At 37.2% G+C, this 17,183-nt stretch overlaps 2 protein-coding genes across 3 annotated transcripts in view; both read left to right on the top strand.

Moving 5' to 3' along the window:
* The window catches only part of trip4 (thyroid hormone receptor interactor 4), a 95,761-nt gene extending 94,360 nt beyond the window's left edge, over positions 1 to 1,401 (top strand). Inside the window, exon 13 of the mRNA XM_056233197.1 lies at positions 1,266 to 1,401. Within this exon, the coding sequence (XP_056089172.1) occupies positions 1,266 to 1,324 (59 nt within the window). The 3' untranslated portion in view covers positions 1,325 to 1,401. The remainder of the gene's footprint in view (positions 1 to 1,265) is intronic.
* Positions 1,402 to 6,072: 4,671 nt separating this feature from the next.
* znf609b (zinc finger protein 609b) overlaps positions 6,073 to 17,183 on the top strand; it is a 73,811-nt gene continuing 62,700 nt past the window's right edge. For both annotated transcript variants that reach the window (XM_056233184.1, XM_056233186.1), the window contains exon 1: positions 6,073 to 6,456. The gene's annotated coding sequence lies outside the window, so the exon portion shown is untranslated. The remainder of the gene's footprint in view (positions 6,457 to 17,183) is intronic.

Raw genomic sequence — 17,183 nt, 5'->3', positions numbered from 1 at the left:
TGACTGTGGTTCTAATGCACAACAAAGCAAATATTTTATCACATAAAACTTGATTTCAATATATGAGACATATTCATTTTGTATTGAATGCTATTTATTCCATATCTAGATTATATGAAATATTATTATAATGTAAAGACAACCAACATATAAGTTAGTGTCTGGACAGTGATGTGTGAGAGAGAGAAAAAAATCACAGGACAGATTAATCACTTTTGGAGGCTGGCTTCGTTTATTATCAAAACAAAAATAAATGACAGATTAGGTGGATGCGGATGAGGGTGAACCTCGCGCCGGGCTGTAGAGAGCGGGCTCGACAGGCATAGACCACTCGAGGCCGAGGGCTTATACGGCCTACGCTGTCCTCGTCGGCGTCCTCACCATTAGGTCCACCAAACCTGGCTCCTGGAGCAAATTGTGAAACTCTTGAAACCCTCCGGAGGTTCTGGTGGACCCGAGTACAGCGACGATGTCCCCTACGCAGCTGTTTCTGCTCTCCAGAGCATATACGAGCGGTGACTCTCTCGAATAATGCTAATGCTAATGCTCGATAAACATCTAAAAAGATGGCCGCCAACGGGTTTCGAAACTTTCGCCTCCGGATTTCGCCTCTGACGCGCGTAAATTTCGCTTCAAACTTTTGTTGTTACGCGCGTCAATTTCGCCATTGACACGCGAATTAACACAAAGTGGTCAAGCGTCAAACTAGACGCGGTAGACGCGAATTTGACGCGCTATTCGCGTCCGGTGTGAACGCACAGTAAGAGCTAAAAAAAAAAAAAATACATTAGATTAGTCATCAATGCAATACTTGAATCTATTGACATCCGTACAGAACTTTTATTCTGTGTCATTTTAATAACAAATCACATGCAATGGAAAATTCGTTGCACATCATTCTAGGAAGAAAATTGAAGCTCTCTGAATGCTAGTTGGTTGTCAATCCGTATTCTCCGAATTTGTTTCTCTTTACACTAAACAACTGAACTATTCTGTGAATGCAACATCTAGATTTAAACCTGTCCCTGAGTAATGATGTATCAGTGTGACTTTCACAGCACTGCAATCCCTATATGTACGATGAGAAAGTGTGAAAAAGGTGTTGCAAGTGTGAATGTGTGTGTAAACGGATTCATAAATTCTCTCTTCCTGATCCCAGCCCTCAGCTCAGCGGGGCAGCTTTTGGTTGTTTGACAGGGAGCTTTGAAAAGGTCACTGGGACTTGAATCACCATTAACCTCACCCCTCCCCACTCTCTCACACAGGGAAACTGGAGAGCCAGAGCCACCAAAGTGCCAAGAAGTGTTTAATGCAGCCGGCGTGACCCGAAACAAAGCCGTGGCGGTCAAGAGACGAGGAACGGAGTCGTCGGCCGTGTCAGACAGTGGGAATGATGCATATGGTGACCATCGATAGATAACGTTCCCTAACTTTTCTGCAATAAAAGGCTGAAGACTACTTGTGTATCTGGTCTTTAATACATTACACATAATATATCTGTTATAATCCAGTCTTTTTTGCCATATAATTAACCAGCTCCCTTTTAATCTCAATTGGATTTCCAGCTCATAAAGCCGACGGTCTGAACCAGACCCGCTTGGCTGAGCAAGGAATTTTCTGCTTACTAAAGAGGCAATTGTGCTCATATTGGAGCTGCTCTTGTTATTTGGGCCACAAAGCCTCTCAGGTTTTTGGGCCTGCTCTCTCAGAGTGATTGAGTGGCCTCTTTGTGACACAGGCATCTCTGCAGCAGAAAGAGCAAATGACTGGCTCCATTAACGGGAGATTGCATGATGGGAACTGCATTAAAGTGGCCATGGAGCGTATATTTCCCTCTTCTTGTGCAAAACGGGACGTTCAACACGGGGAAATACATCAACATGATAAGTGGTTAGCTAACATCTGCGGTCTGGTGAATGGAGAGTCTGTTCTGGGATTGCTTCACTTTTTTGGAGGGGTTGGAATATCATATGTGAATCATTTTGAGTAATTCTCTCAAATTAATAATAATATTTAAAAAAAGTAAATTTCATACCAAATTCCTCTAATGCGAAAAAAGTTGTGATTGACTGTGAGTTTTAAAAATGTGTTTCTTCTAATTAAAATAGTACAATTATTTGAAATAAATTGGTTATATTTTGTATTACACAAATGCAAATTATACTTATTTTATATTTCACATTTACAGCACACTACTAACAGTTGAGAAAGGAGGAAATGCGCTTAACTGTCATAAAGATAACGTTTAAATAAATATATGTATTTTAAGAAAACGCATGTGTAACAGTATAATGGATCCGTGCGTCGTGTCTTAAAGGATTAGTTCACTTTTAAAAAAACTTTTGCTGATAACTTACTCACCCCCATGTCATCCAAGATGTCCATGTCTTTCTTTCTTCAGTCGAAAAGAAATTAAGGTTTTTGATGAAAACATTCCAGGATTTTTCTCCATATAATGCACTTTGCTGGGCACCAAACGGTTCAAGGTCCAAAAGACAGTTTCAGTGCAAACTGGAAACTTTTCAAAGGGCTTTAAACGACACCAGACGATGAATAAGGGTCTTATCAAGCGAAACGATCGCTCATTTAAAAAAGAAATAACAAAGTTTAAGTTTTATAAGCTCAAATGCTCGCCTTGCTCTGTTCTGTGTGACTCTCCTGTTCGAACTCGTTCATCAAAATGAACAAATCTTTTTTCGAGTCATTTGGTTAAATGAACGAATTGACTCGGAAAAAGATTCGTTCATTTTGATGAACGAGTTCGAACAGGAGAGTCACACAGAACAGAGCAAGGCGAGCATTTGAGCTTATAAAACTTAAACTTTGTTATTTATTTTTGAAATGAGCGATCGTTTCGCTTGATAAGACCCTTATTCATCGTCTGGTGTCGTTTAAAGCCCTTTGAAAAGTTTCCAGTTTGCACTGAAACTGTCTTTTGGACCTTGAACCGTTTGGTGCCCAGCAAAGTGCATTATATGGAGAAAAATCCTGGAATGTTTTCATCAAAAACCTTAATTTCTTTTCGACTGAAGAAAGAAAGACATGGACATCTTGGATGACATGGGGGTGAGTAAATTATCAGCAAAAGTTTTTTTAAAAGTGAACTAATCCTTTAAAGTGACAGCAGCCTAAAATGCCTGCTGCCAAATTATGATATAATATAAAAAATATCTATATGGCAGTTTTTCCCCCATGGTATCAATGTCAAAAATGTTGAGTAGTAACTTTGGAAAACTGGGCAGCAAAAAAGTTCATGTCAAGCCCTGTTTATATTTATTCGAGCTGAAATGTGACCTCATGTGTTCATATGATCCACCCATTTTACAGCATGTCGGTCACTTTGCTTCTTTTTTCCATCATATTGTAATGTGCGACTAATTGTCCAAAACACTAATAGCGTTTGAGTGTGAGATCGAGCCTTTTGAAGCCACTAATCACACTCGCTCAGCTACGGGTGCTGGGACGCTCCTCTGTGCCGGAGTACAAAGTTTTCTCGGGAAGTGCGGAACACCTTCCTAAATTCAGTTTTCCACAGAGATTTGATCTTGGGTGGGCTTCGATACACGGCCGATGCTGGCCGGATTTATAAATGAAAATGTTTCTCAATAAAACAACATTATCATGGAGCATTTAAACAAATATCCTGCGTTTGTTTAAACACACAGTATGAGCTATTAAAAGCACGATTCAAGTGTGAAGGAGCTAATTATCTTATGAAAAGCTTATGTTTTTGCATCTGAATGAGGGGGCATTTTAAAAGAGGCTTAGGTTGTAGAAGGAATGTCAGCAGCAGGTCTTCCTGTTCTCAGTCAGCACTTTCCTCGCAGGCGTTTCCTTCTCTCACCACTGTTTGACAGGCCTAACCCCGAATAAAAGAAAGTGCAAATGAGTGTACCTGTGGCTACAGACACGACGCTGCCACCCAGGAACCAGAAACCGCGCGAGAAGAAGTCTCTCCCCACGGCAGAGTTTCGGATGAAACCTGGAGATGCCGGTTTGTCATCAGCCGGTTGGAAACTAGCATTGTTTGGGGGAGCTTTCCCAGTGTTCACTGAGCTATGCAAGAAGTGAAAGAGTAATACGCCTACATGCACATTTGTACATTATCAGGGCATTTCTGAGTGTTATAAATGTTTGCTATATTAACACATAAACTGATACGTCTGGGCTTAGTCAATGCCGTCAGTCATCATGTCCCAACTGAAATCAAAATCATTACAGATAAATCATGTTCTCAGCAGCAATGTTACTGTAGTACCAAATGTCAAGTGTTTAATCATTTAACTCCTCCTCTTTTAAAGGGACAGTTCCTCTAAAATGTTAACTATCATGTCAATTCAAACATGAAGGATGTTTAGCACAATGTCAACGCTGCTCATTTCCTAATACATGTGGCATCAGCTGTTTCCATTCACTTCTTTTTATGCACATTTTGGGATATCGCATAAAAACGCTGGATGGAAACGTAAGTACGGTGCATAAAAACACGCTCAGTTGAGGTGGATTTTTTTTATCCTTCAAGAGGATATGCGCATAAACAAAGATGAAAACACATTTACCGAATAAATCCCTCAATAAAAAGCATGTGACTGCCTTAACAGAGGATGTGATTGGATAACCGCACTTACCAGCGGACCAATCGCATCTCAAATGTTGGTTCGGAAGTTTCTGAGATAAAGTTTGTCATCACAATAGTCGGGTATAATTATAATTAGTGTCACATGATTGTGTTCCCAAACACCAGCATCCGAACGCAAGAGAACATGACAGCGTTTATTGTGTTTCGCCGGACGCTCTGAGACGAACTCATTCATGATGGAGGGAAAAAGAGCCACAGTTTCAACTTCCATTTTTATTACTGATTTTTCTTTTTATTACTGCAATTTCCCAGGAAGCGACTGTTGTTCTCTTGAACACATGGGATGGAAATGCTGCTATATTTACTCGCATCAAATGTTTAATGCCATATTCCAATTTTGTGCATCAGTTAAATTCGCAACTTTGGATGGAAACACAGCTAGTGATGTCATATCTACAGCTCGTGATGTCATATCTGCACCATATAGCAAAAAAAAAGAAAGAAAAAAGATTGTGTTTCTTTAGAAGGTTTGCAAAATAGCATACAGACCCCTTTTATCATTCTTTTATGGTCCCTTTTTGTGTGTCTTTTTTAGGCTTGGCAGCCCCTGGTCACTTCCCACTTTCACTGTATGCTAAACTGCTAAAGTTCGGAAATGGGTTTGGAACGACATTTCATAAGAGTTTCATGTAGGCAGGATAATTAAATTGTGATTTGATTATTCAGAATGACAGTAAAAAACCACGGGCTGTTCGAACGAGTCCTTTTTATTATCCTAAACTGAAGAATGTTAATGCCATTCATTGCAAGTGAATCATCTAAATAATATTTAGTCACTGACGAATTAATGGTCATTCAAAGAAGTTAAAGTAAAAAAATTTTTTTTTGGTGCATTTGCTTTTAACTAAATTTAGTTTGAATTTGATGCAAACTCTGAATCAACATGCACTAATGCTACATTTTTCTATATGTCACAATAATTTGTAACAAACATGTATTCATTACTTCATCATCAATTCATTGTTTCTGCCTTAAATTATTACATTGTTTAAATTAATACATTTTTAGCTTACTGTGTGATTTGTATATGTACATTTCTGAAATACATAACAGTCACCTCTGATAACAGATCCCTCTAAATTGTAATGTGGACTCGTGCATTTTCTGTAAAGCTGCTTTGAAACGGTGTGTATTGTAAAAAGCATTATACAAATAAATGTGAATTGAATTTGTAAAATCAATTTGTCATTTCATATAAAAAAAAAAAACATTAAGAAATATTTTAAAACAAGACCAGGAAGAGGAAAACAAGTTAAGGGAGAAAAAAAAGAGGCTTTTTAAATGTGTTGGACTCATAAACACATACAAACACATGTTGGAAATTCCGGGAAGGATATCGACTGATCCAGTTTCCGCGTCTTACCGCGCACTGCGCGCGCAGGGTTCGATCCATCCGGATCATTCTCCTGGATTTCATGGCGCTTCCTCCTCCTGCCCTTTAGTTACATTGTATCCCCCTTACTGAAAGGAGCGAGGGATCTAGGACTCAACTCAAGGGAAAAAATGAATGAATATACGTGAAAATGGACGTGCCGAGATGTTGGATTTATCGTCTTGGAGTTTAAGAAAGACGTATTTGAAGAAAGCTGTGAGATTTCGATCCTGCGATGCCAGTTTCAGGGCAGTGTTTGCATTTCTGAACGGGATCTTTAGGAGTGTGATGGCTGCTGGCCTTCCTTTTCTCTAGTTGCTGGATGTGTTGGGAAGTGCACTGCTTTGGGATCATTTTGGGAATTCCGTGCGCAAATCCAGAGGCCTTTCCACCTTCCTCTATGGAATGTACATAAGTATTCTCTGGATAGGGGTTCGCGTGTGGGGTAAGTGACGCTGGGATTAATGCATTTCTTTTGTGTGTGTGTGTGTGTGTGTGTGGGTAGGGGGTGGTGTTTTATTGGTGCAGATGGAGACTGGAGGTGCTTTAGCCCGTTAGCTTAGCTCGGTTGTCATGGCTCACACATGCTTTGACCATCTTAGAGAGTAATTTCCTTAAGAGCAACGCGTCGCGGACCAATGCGCTCGAACAGCGCGTTAGGTGCGGCGAATCGAACAACGAGTCCCAGTTTACTCGATTACGAGCACAAATAAACGGGTTGCTAGTCCATAAACACCCCGACAGTGCTTAAAACGACTGTGGTTTGTTTATGCTGGAGTTGCAGTTCTGTGTGGAAGAGCTCGAGTCTGTTATGAATGTCAAAGGATGTGTGTGAGTTATGAGAATATTCGCAGTGAATCACTGCTCAAACACAGAACTCACTCCAGATAACACACAACCTTCAACAGTCACGTCTTCAGAGCAGTCCTAACACACTAACAAAAGGTACCATGTTGTTACCATGGCGTTTTGACATGATATCATGATTATATCATGGTTTTTGGACGCGAGGCATGATAGTACCAAGTGGTATTCTTTCAAGTATATTCGATTACAATGTAAATTACATGGTATATATGTCAGTACTGTGTTATTAACATTTGATGCCATATTTCTACATTGATTTTCCCACTGATTCTAAATAATCGTAACAATTCCACAAGTTTAACCAGTGTTGTTGATTGAGAAGAGGCAAATATTAGCTCTTCAACTACACTCATTCTAGTTTTCATGGGCTATTTAAAATGGGATACTATGTCAAAACCTAATTTTAGTATCTTTCATATAAATTGAAAATAATTTTTTTGCTGCCTCCTTTTAATTTCATAAAATTATTTATTTTGGTTCTGAACGCTGACAAAAAATGTGTTGGTGTATGTTTTCCTGTCCATTTTATACCATTTTCTGATAGTTGCAGATGTAACACCATGGTATTCATTGTCCATGTAAATACCTTGGTGTGTTAATATAATCTAGATATATTTATTCAATGGTACTGCACTATAGCTAGGGGAAGCTATTCAGTATGAGTGTGACTGTGAATGAAACTGAAATGCATTTGCCCTATTGTATTGTTTAAAGAATTAGCACAGATAGCCTCAAATAAAGACAAGCAGGGAAACCGTAATAAATAGCATATGGAAATAATCAGCTTTCCGAAGAAACCCTAGACTTTATATGGTCTTAGAAAGAAGTGTTATAAAACGGGCTATGTGAAGAGTTGGAGCAGACACCTGCTGACATCCTCAAGATGAGCTGAAGATGTTTCCTTGTTCAGAAAATCATTTAATGAGCCTGAACTTGGGTTTTACATTTAGTACTTTGTTTACAAGTTCCTTCTTTTGGAAACAGATTATGTTAATACAGTCAGAAGCATGATCATATGGCTCGTTTTTATTGGCCTCACATCATCATCTGCCTTTACTCTTAGAAGAAAAGGTTATATTCATATATAGAACATTTTGGTTCCCATCATGGGATCATTTAATGGGTTTAGTTTTAATTAATTAACTTTGTTTTCATTAATTTGTTATTGTGATTCAATTTTATGAATGAAACGGCTCGTAAAAATATTTGTCCCTATAAATAATTGGAATAACCTGTTAAACATAAAATGATTATGCAGTCATTTAAAACATTTCTCCTTGTATATCCCTCTATCCTCTCCTTTTTGGCATTCAGGGTTCTTTAAAATTGAGTGAAGAACCCTAGGGTTCTAAATAGAACTCCATTGAAGTTCTATATAGAAGACTAATTTTGAAAGTGTTCCCTCAAGATTTTTTTTTTAATTTATGAGAAAAATAAGGTCTGTGGTAGAGCTGCGTGATTAATCGTTAAACGATGGCAATCTCATTCCCAAATGACAACGATTCTCCTGTCTATGGAACCAAACACTGGAACATTCAAACCTGCGTTGCTGCCGCTGACCCAGAGAGAGCAAATGTCACGTATAGGTATGAAACCGCACACAGCTTAGTTATTTCTGTGTTACAAATATTCATATCACAGAAGAATTGGGATAAAAGTTTATAGTTCAGATATAAACACTGATGTCTACGGTAGCGATCAAAATAGAGTAAATCACCTTTTGAAAGTGACTTGACGCTTCAAATAAAGATTATATCATTACACCAGTAGGTGGCGACACGTGACTGTTAAAAATGTATTTGTCATTGAATCATTCATTCAAGAGATTCGTTCAAAAATGCTGATTCATCCAGTAATGAAACAAGTCTTTATGAGTGAGTCATTGAATCGTTCATTTAACCTGTTTAAAAAAAAATATATATATTCAGATTAATTAAACATTTTAAATAGACTGTTGCAATTAAAATGTGTCAAAGGCTCTAGTAAATTAGGCCTGCATGTGATTTTGTTTAGTTGTCTGTTCAGAATCGTAGGAGAATAGTGATTTCTGTTTGAAACGGAAAAATCATGATCCTCAATTGATCATCTGTGTTAAACAAAAGTTAAATACTTGGATATTTTATCCTACAACATAAATTACACACACCCGTATCAAAAATGTGAATTTTGAAGCGATTATGTTTGTATATATATTTTTGTATGTTTCTAATAAGTAACTTAATAAGAGCGTTTAAGTTGCGAGTGTGCGTAATTTACGTTGTGGAACAAAACATTAAAGTATCGTCGAATTACGTTTAACAAAGAGCTTATTTTACTCAAAACCCCATTATAAAAACCCATAGGGAACCACTGGCGGGTTCACGACTGCAGCACTATTAGATGGTATCGGTAATACTTCAAAGATATCGTGACACTATGTGCCAAAAAAATGCATTATTATGATTGGTGTTTTGACACCAAAACAGGCAAATATGTGACATTTGATATCATCTGCTCTCAATACGATTGTCAGTTAATTTATCAGTAATAATGTTGTAGAGTACTCATGTGGAGATGAGTTGGCAGTCAGCCGGAGGGCGAATCTCTGTCCTGCGTCTCACACACAGTTATTTCTCCTTTTAGCTGTTGAGTTTTGTCTGCAGGCCAGAGCTACATGTTAAGGAAGTTTGTTTTCCGCCACAGAATGAAAAATAAAAAAGGTAATTGCGACTTTTTATCTCACAATTCTGACTTTTTTTCTCACAATTGTGAGTTTACATCTCGCAATTCTGACTTTATTTCTCAGAATTGCGAGATATAAAGTCGCAATTGCGTGTTATAAAGTCAGAATTGCGAGATATAAAGTCAGAATTGCGAGATATAAAGTCAGAATTGCGAGATATAAAGTCAGAATTGCGAGATATAAAGTCAGAATTGCGAGATATAAAGTCAGAATTGCGAGATATAAAGTCAGAATTGCGTGTTATAAAGTCAGAATTGCGTGTTATAAAGTCAGAATTGCGTGTTATAAAGTCAGAATTGCGTGTTATAAAGTCAGAATTGCGAGATATAAAGTCAGAATTGCGAGATATAAAGTCAGAATTGCGAGATATAAAGTCAGAATTGCGAGATATAAAGTCAGAATTGCGAGATATAAAGTCAGAATTGCGAGATATAAAGTCAGAATTGCGAGATATAAAGTCAGAATTGCGAGATATGAAGTCAGAATTGCGAGATATAAAGTCAGAAATGCGTGATATCAAGTTGAAATTGCGTGTTGTAAAGTCAGAATTGCGAGATATAAAGTCACAATTGCGAGATATAAAGTCAGAATTGATTGATATAAAGTCGCAATTGCGTGTTATGAAGTCAGAATTGCGAGATATGAAGTCACAATTGCGAGATATAAAGTCAGAAATGCGTGATATCAAGTCGAAATTGCGTGTTATAAAGTCAGAATTGCGAGATATAAAGTCACAATTGCGAGATATAAAGTCAGAATTGATTGATATAAAGTCGCAATTGCGTGTTATAAAGTCATAAATGCGAGATATAAAGTCACAATTGCGAGATATAAAGTCAGAATTGATTGATATAAAGTCGCAATTGCGTGTTATAAAGTCAGAATTGCGAGATATAAAGTCACAATTGCGAGATATAAAGTCAGAATTGCGAGATATAAAGTCACAATTGCGAGATATAAAGTCAGAATTGATTGATATAAAGTCGAAATTGCATGTTATAAAGTCATAAATGCGTGATATAAAGTCGCAATTGCGTGTTATAAAGTCAGAAATGCGTGATATAAAGTCAGAATTGCGAGATATAAAGTCAGAATTGATTGATATAAAGTCGCAATTGCGTGTTATAAAGTCAGAATTGCGAGATATAAAGTCAGAATTGATTGATATAAAGTCGAAATTGCGTGTTATAAAAGTGAAATTGCGTGTTATACAGTCAGAAATGTGAGATATAAACTATTCTGAGGGGAAAAAAGTTAAGTCTTTTTTTTCTTAGAATTGGCCTGATAACTCGCAATTGCGAGTTTATATCTCACAATTCTGAGAAAAGATGTCAGAATTTCGAGATATAAACTCGCAATTATGTGTTATAAAGTCAGAATTGCGAGATGTAAACTGGCAATTGTGAGAGAAAAAGTCAGAATTGTGAGATAAAAAGTCTCAATTCTGTCTTTTTTTCTCACAATTGCGACTATTTCTCATAATTGCGACTTTATATCTCGCAATTACGATTTTATTTCTCAGAATTGCAACTTTATATCTCGCAATTGCGACTTTATTTCTCAGAATTGCGACTTTATATCTCGCAATTGCGACTTTATTTCTCAGAATTGCGACTATATCTCGCAATTGCGACTTTGTTTCTCAGAATTGCGACTTTATTTCTCACAATTCTGACTTCATATCTCGCAATTGTGAGATAAAAAGGCGCTATTATTTTTTTTATTTTTTTTATTCAGTGGCGGAAACAAGCTTCCATAACATGTTTACTCTATACTTTACACTAGAAAAGTTTTGCTCAGCTTTGGTCTAGACAGCTGTTTTTGTCCAAATGTTTTTCAGCCCATGTATCGCGTAGCGCTCCAAGCTTTGATATTTGATGTTCTCTGATCCCGTGTCAGGATATCCAGGGAAATCAATAGGGCCGAGCCGGTGGGAGCGTACAGCTGGACTAGAGATGGAGAATAGAGCTCTCTCTCTAATGTTTGTGAATGCTTAGAAAGATCCATACTCTCATTATGAATTTACACTCAAGCTATGCACATCATTCAGTTCAGCGTTCGATCTTTATTGCACGTTACAAGTGGCCTGTTATGCACTTTGGTGCGATTGTGCTTTATCGTTCTAATGCAGATGAATGTTATTCTGCTTTTAATTGAAGCCTTGTTACATTGTGGCGTCAATAGGGCTGATTATTTGATATTATTATATTGACAATGTTAACATTGTGATGATTTTATTGTTTATTTGGCATTAAGTTTCGTTTGTCTCATTTCATTAGTATGAGATTATTCTTTCTAGAATCAATTTCACTTAACTGGTATAATGTTTCCAAACACAGATTCAACAATTCATTACCGTTATCAGAAATGTTCTTCAAGCGTCATTTTAGATGCTTAAAATGTTTTAGTGAAATATACCTATTTATCACTATTACTGTATTATATTGGTGAACATATAAAGAACTGATCAGATATCATTCTTCCCTTTGTACATTTAGTGATGTACATTTAGATTTTTACTGTATTTTAGATCTTGAATTTAGCCTTAAATGTACTTTGCTCAATATAATAGTCCCCTCAGCCACTTTTAGTCTTTTTACAGCAGATAAATCTCCAGATGCATATCATACATTTTCAAAAGGCTGAAAAATATTGGGATTCATGATCCCAAAACACTCATTGGATAAATGGCATGTTTAAAGAGCAGCGGATTGAATAAGCTGTACGTCTCCTGGACTTTTAAAGGGGTCGGACATGAACCCGCAGGACACAGACAGGTTAGCTGCAGATGTTAAACTGACGGTGACCTCTTTGACTCTGTGTTCCAGCAGAACAGCTGCAGTCTTTAGACGTAAGATGACCATCTGGGGTTATGCTGGTCAGATGATGGCTCGTCAATGAAGGGTCCTGCGGTCAATGCTAGCTTTTGCGTCGTGTTCTTGGTGGGCGATCGTCATTTACAAGGCATAGTTACAGGGAATCCAATGGAAAACAAATCTTTATTTGAATGGAAACCCAATTATCATCCTAACTTAGAATCCTATCCTATAGTAACCATGTTAATTTCACATAGAAAAGAGACATTTTTTCAAATCTAGGATTTAGATTCAAGATTCAAAAAGCTTTTATGATTTATTATGAATATGGTATCTATACAGGACACAACTACTGGCCCGGTCAGCCCAGTGTTTCAAATTTGTACTTGCCCTGATGAATATTTTACTTGCCCCACCACAAAAAACAGTAATAAAAAATGGAAGAAAATACATGATTATATTTTTGACCCATAACCTTGAGTAAATAAGGCTGTGACGCCAAAAACTACTTGCCCAAATCATATAAATTTCAAACGTTGTTAAAGACAAGTTCGCTGTCTTCTCAGGTAGAGAAAATGAATAATCAAATATAAAATAGCACTGCATAGTCTTCACTGTATAAATTAAATGTAGATTAAACTAAGGGTGCTCCGATTGATCGGTCGCCGATCATAATCGGCCGATAATTGCTTTGGGATGTGTGATCGGCGGTCTCTATGAAGGCCGATCCAGAAAAGCCGATCAGATGACGCAAAACTCGCGAGACAAATTTTTTACGCCCTGGTAAAAATGGCTTCACCGGTCTGGCAATTCTACAACAGGGCTCTCAAGTGTCAAGCATTGAGCGTGACAGTCACTCATTTCGGTCTTTTGTCACGCTCTCCTGTCACACATTGTATTTCTCACGCTGAAAAACTATTTGTAATATATTTAATATGCCGCAGCGGCCAAAACTCTGGCCGCGCCGCTCTCACTGTGGAACCGGCATGAATCAAGCGCGTTTCCTCTGGTGTTGTTCGTCGAGCTACACAATAGCCAATCAGAAAATAGCACTATTGTATCTGGGTAGGATTTAACGCAACAACCAATGACAAAAATGTATCCAACCCCCGTGCGTCCGTCAAATCACTCGTACATATTTTTTTCTCTCATCAAAACTGAATATGTTCATCAGCGGTTACAGTTATATCAAGCAAGGATACTTTTGTGTTTTATTTTGTGATTACACCGGAATGAATAGAGTCCGCAACGGCGATAGATTAAAGCGCGCGTCCGAGTGAAGCCTGCGCGAGGAGCACTGTATCCATGCAACTGATCGCCGCGGCAACGAGCGCGCAGCTTGAGTTCAAAAACACATTTTAGCTCTAGATTTCTTATTTAAAAGCGAACTAAATGAATGATCTGCTAGTTAACTGAAGATGTTTTATTTATTTATATTAGGTACATGGTGGGACAGACTTCACTGGATCTAAAAAAAAAATCAATCTAACCATAGATGTGACCAGTGGTGGCTTTCTTAATCTGTTTAAAATAATTTTGCAAGGGTTCTTCACACACACACACACACACACACACACACACACACACACACACACACACACACACACACACACACACACAACAAAAGGTTTCTCTACCTCTTTCTTCCTCTCTAAATGCCCACAAAATCTGACTAAGCATCCCAGAAAAAAGCAAAGTTATAGATACAGATATGGAAGTTGTAAGTTTTTTTTTTTTTTTTTTTTTTTTTTTTTTTTTTGCTGTGCACTTTACTACCTGTGGTCCTTTAAATGTATTAGAAAAACTGATGGGCGACTGACTCAAAACATTATTTTGGCTATAGCCTTTTTTGTTGCTGTTTTTACTTTAAGGTAGTCTAAAGCTAAATTTAAAGACTCAGATGTTCTGTCTTTTATTAATTTTATTTTATATTCTACAGGAAAGTTGTATGTCAAGCCCTAAGCTGCTCAATAACCAAGCTGCTATGTTAATACATGTTGCTTGCAAATAAATACACAGGTGTCAATTCATTATGCATTGTCTTCTCTTAAATGTAATACTTAATGTACATTGTTGTTAAATATAGTTTAATAAGTAATGCTACATGATAAAAAGAAGTCTTCAAAAAGACCCTGTAATCGGTGATCGGTATCGGTATCGGGTGATACAGCTTCCAGTAATCGGTGATCGGTATCGGTATCGGGTGATACAGCTTCCAGTAATCGGTGATCGGTGATCGGCCCCAAAAATCCTGATCGGAGCACCCCTAGATTAAACCTTATTAAAGTTACAAAAGTTATTCAGTCAAGAGAAGTGAGTGATTTCTCTTTATCTTTTGTTGTTTGATCAACGTTAATGAAACAGACTGAAGCAGGAATATTAGGCTGCTGTCACTTTAAGACCGAATGCACTGATCCAATATACTGATACACATGCGTTTTATTTCTCAACTGTTTGTTCATTTAAGATATAACATATTATGTTTACTAGGATTACTAGAAGTATCAAATTTATTTTTGTCTTGGTTATTCACCTGCCCTGTAAAGCGACTTTTAGTTCGAGAAAAGCGCTGTACAAATTCAATTTATTATTATTATTATTATTAGGATATTCGTCGAGACCAGCGTTTTTTGACGTTTATCATGTGAATATGTCCGTTTAAGCACAAGAAGATGTACAGTTTTCTTTTTAAATATGTCTTTTGGCTAATTTTAGACATTAAGCATTGTATTAATAATGAATTATTTATTAAATAAACCAAAAATTCGATATATAATTTCTAACATCAAAGTAAAAAAATGTTTTCCTGTTAACAAACTTATAAGAAGTATCATATTATATATTTATATACATGCATATATCTCTCATTTTTTTTAAGGAATGAAATAAACACTGCATATACATTTTATTTGAGGATTGACCATTGAAATAAAACATCATTATTCTAAGTTTGAAATTGATCTACTCCTCCCTAGTAGGAAGTAGAAGCACTATTGATTCATGCGAGATGCTTGATTAGGGCATTAGTGTCTGAAATGATATCGCTCGCATTCAATGCCACTATTTGGCTTTTGTGATGATCAGAGACTTGTGAAAACTTATATGGAAGTAAATGAAAGGCTAATATAATCTCCAGCTTAATGAACAAAGCCCTCCGCTCGCTGAACTGATCTGCAGTTAAGCTTGGTGAAGCATTTCAAATATGGATAGAGTAACATGAGTTAATCAAACGCTTACAGATCTAGCGTGAGCGGGTTCTTAAGTTCTTTTCCAGCCCGTGTTTGCAGCTCTGAGCTCACAGACTTGAGTGTTAATTATTTACGCTGTCAGAGGTCAAAGTGCATGCTCCTTTGACTTGTGTTGGCTTATTTGGCCGTACCCTTGCTAAGCGGAGATGACCTGTGTTAAAGAATGGCTGCTTTAATTAGACATCAGACATCAGGCTTTGAAAACAGCCCAATATCATCAGCAGACACATGTTCTTAACCAATACTTAGGCACATAATATAGGTCAAAATGCTCACAATTTCACAGATCTGTTTTCTATTTAGAAGTGAATGTCTTTGCAAAAACGTTGCCATTGTTATCTAAACTTTGCTCATTGTTCAGTGTAACACTGCTTTGTATTAATCTTTTTTGCAAGATATATACTTTTAACAACTGAAGAAGTGGTCAAGTGATAATATATTTTTTTATCGGCCTATGCAGATATCATATCTAGAGAGCGGAGTTGCCATACGCCACATAAAACTGTTTATTATCTGTTTTTATGACTGGTGGCAGATTTTGGAACTGGCAAAAGAAGGAAATTTCACTCACTAATATTTGCCCCTGTTTACATCTGGTATTAAGATGCGTTTTGGTCGATCGGATCACAGGTGGACGACACTAAATAAATACAGGTGTAAACACGGTCGAGAATGTTACGAGTTTGACCTCTTCCAGAGGCAGTGGAAAACACACTCCACCGGATTGCTTTCGTAGTGTAGACGCTCATGTGATCGAATGTGTTCAAACAGCCACAAAAGACCGTCTTCTCTTTATTACCATTATGGGAAGACGGGATTTAAACTGTCGACTGAAGACCCAAGTTTGGTTTAAAGAGGAAAAAACATACCAAACACAATGTTCTCTCACCATTCCTGATCTCTAACACACACTCACAGCGTTCGGCTGGTCTTGCGTCTGTCAGAGCAGAAACTAATGCTGATGCTCTCTGTGTGTTTTTCCATCATCTCCGGTCACATTCATATTTAAATTGTGTAAGCTTATTTTTTCCATTAGATTGAAAGATCTGAAAAAGCCCAAACATTTACCCACACATAGACCCTCTCCTCGAAGAAATCAGGACAGAAGTGGACAAGAGACGGATTAAAACACCGAAAAACACACAACATGGCCAAATATTGATTAATGATAATTGAATGAATGATTAATTGTCCTGCCATTCTCTTTCACTAGACTAATGAATAAATGTTGAATTTTAATATTTTGTGTAAAAAGTTAACCATCACACAATCACCAAATCATCATCCATTTTGATGTCCGTGAAGTTTGTAGTGTATAACTTTATGTATCTTTATTAACTGCACTTGTATCTGGATGAATAGCCTAGTAGTACCAACTGGTAAAATGTTCTTCTTTCTAAACTCTTATGCAAGTGTTTCCTTTGTTTTACCATCGCTGAATCGGCAAATGCCACAGTTGCAGAAATTATTTAATAAGTTATGGAATGTTGGTTGTACTTAATTTAACAGTTCATGCATT

Source organism: Rhinichthys klamathensis, unplaced genomic scaffold, assembly GCF_029890125.1.
Source record: "Rhinichthys klamathensis goyatoka isolate OS25496 unplaced genomic scaffold, OSU_Roscu_1.1 h1tg000362l_1, whole genome shotgun sequence".
Taxonomy (NCBI): domain Eukaryota; kingdom Metazoa; phylum Chordata; class Actinopteri; order Cypriniformes; family Leuciscidae; genus Rhinichthys; species Rhinichthys klamathensis.
Note: the sequence above shows the minus strand (reverse complement) of the source record. Positions and strands in the feature narration are given on the sequence as shown.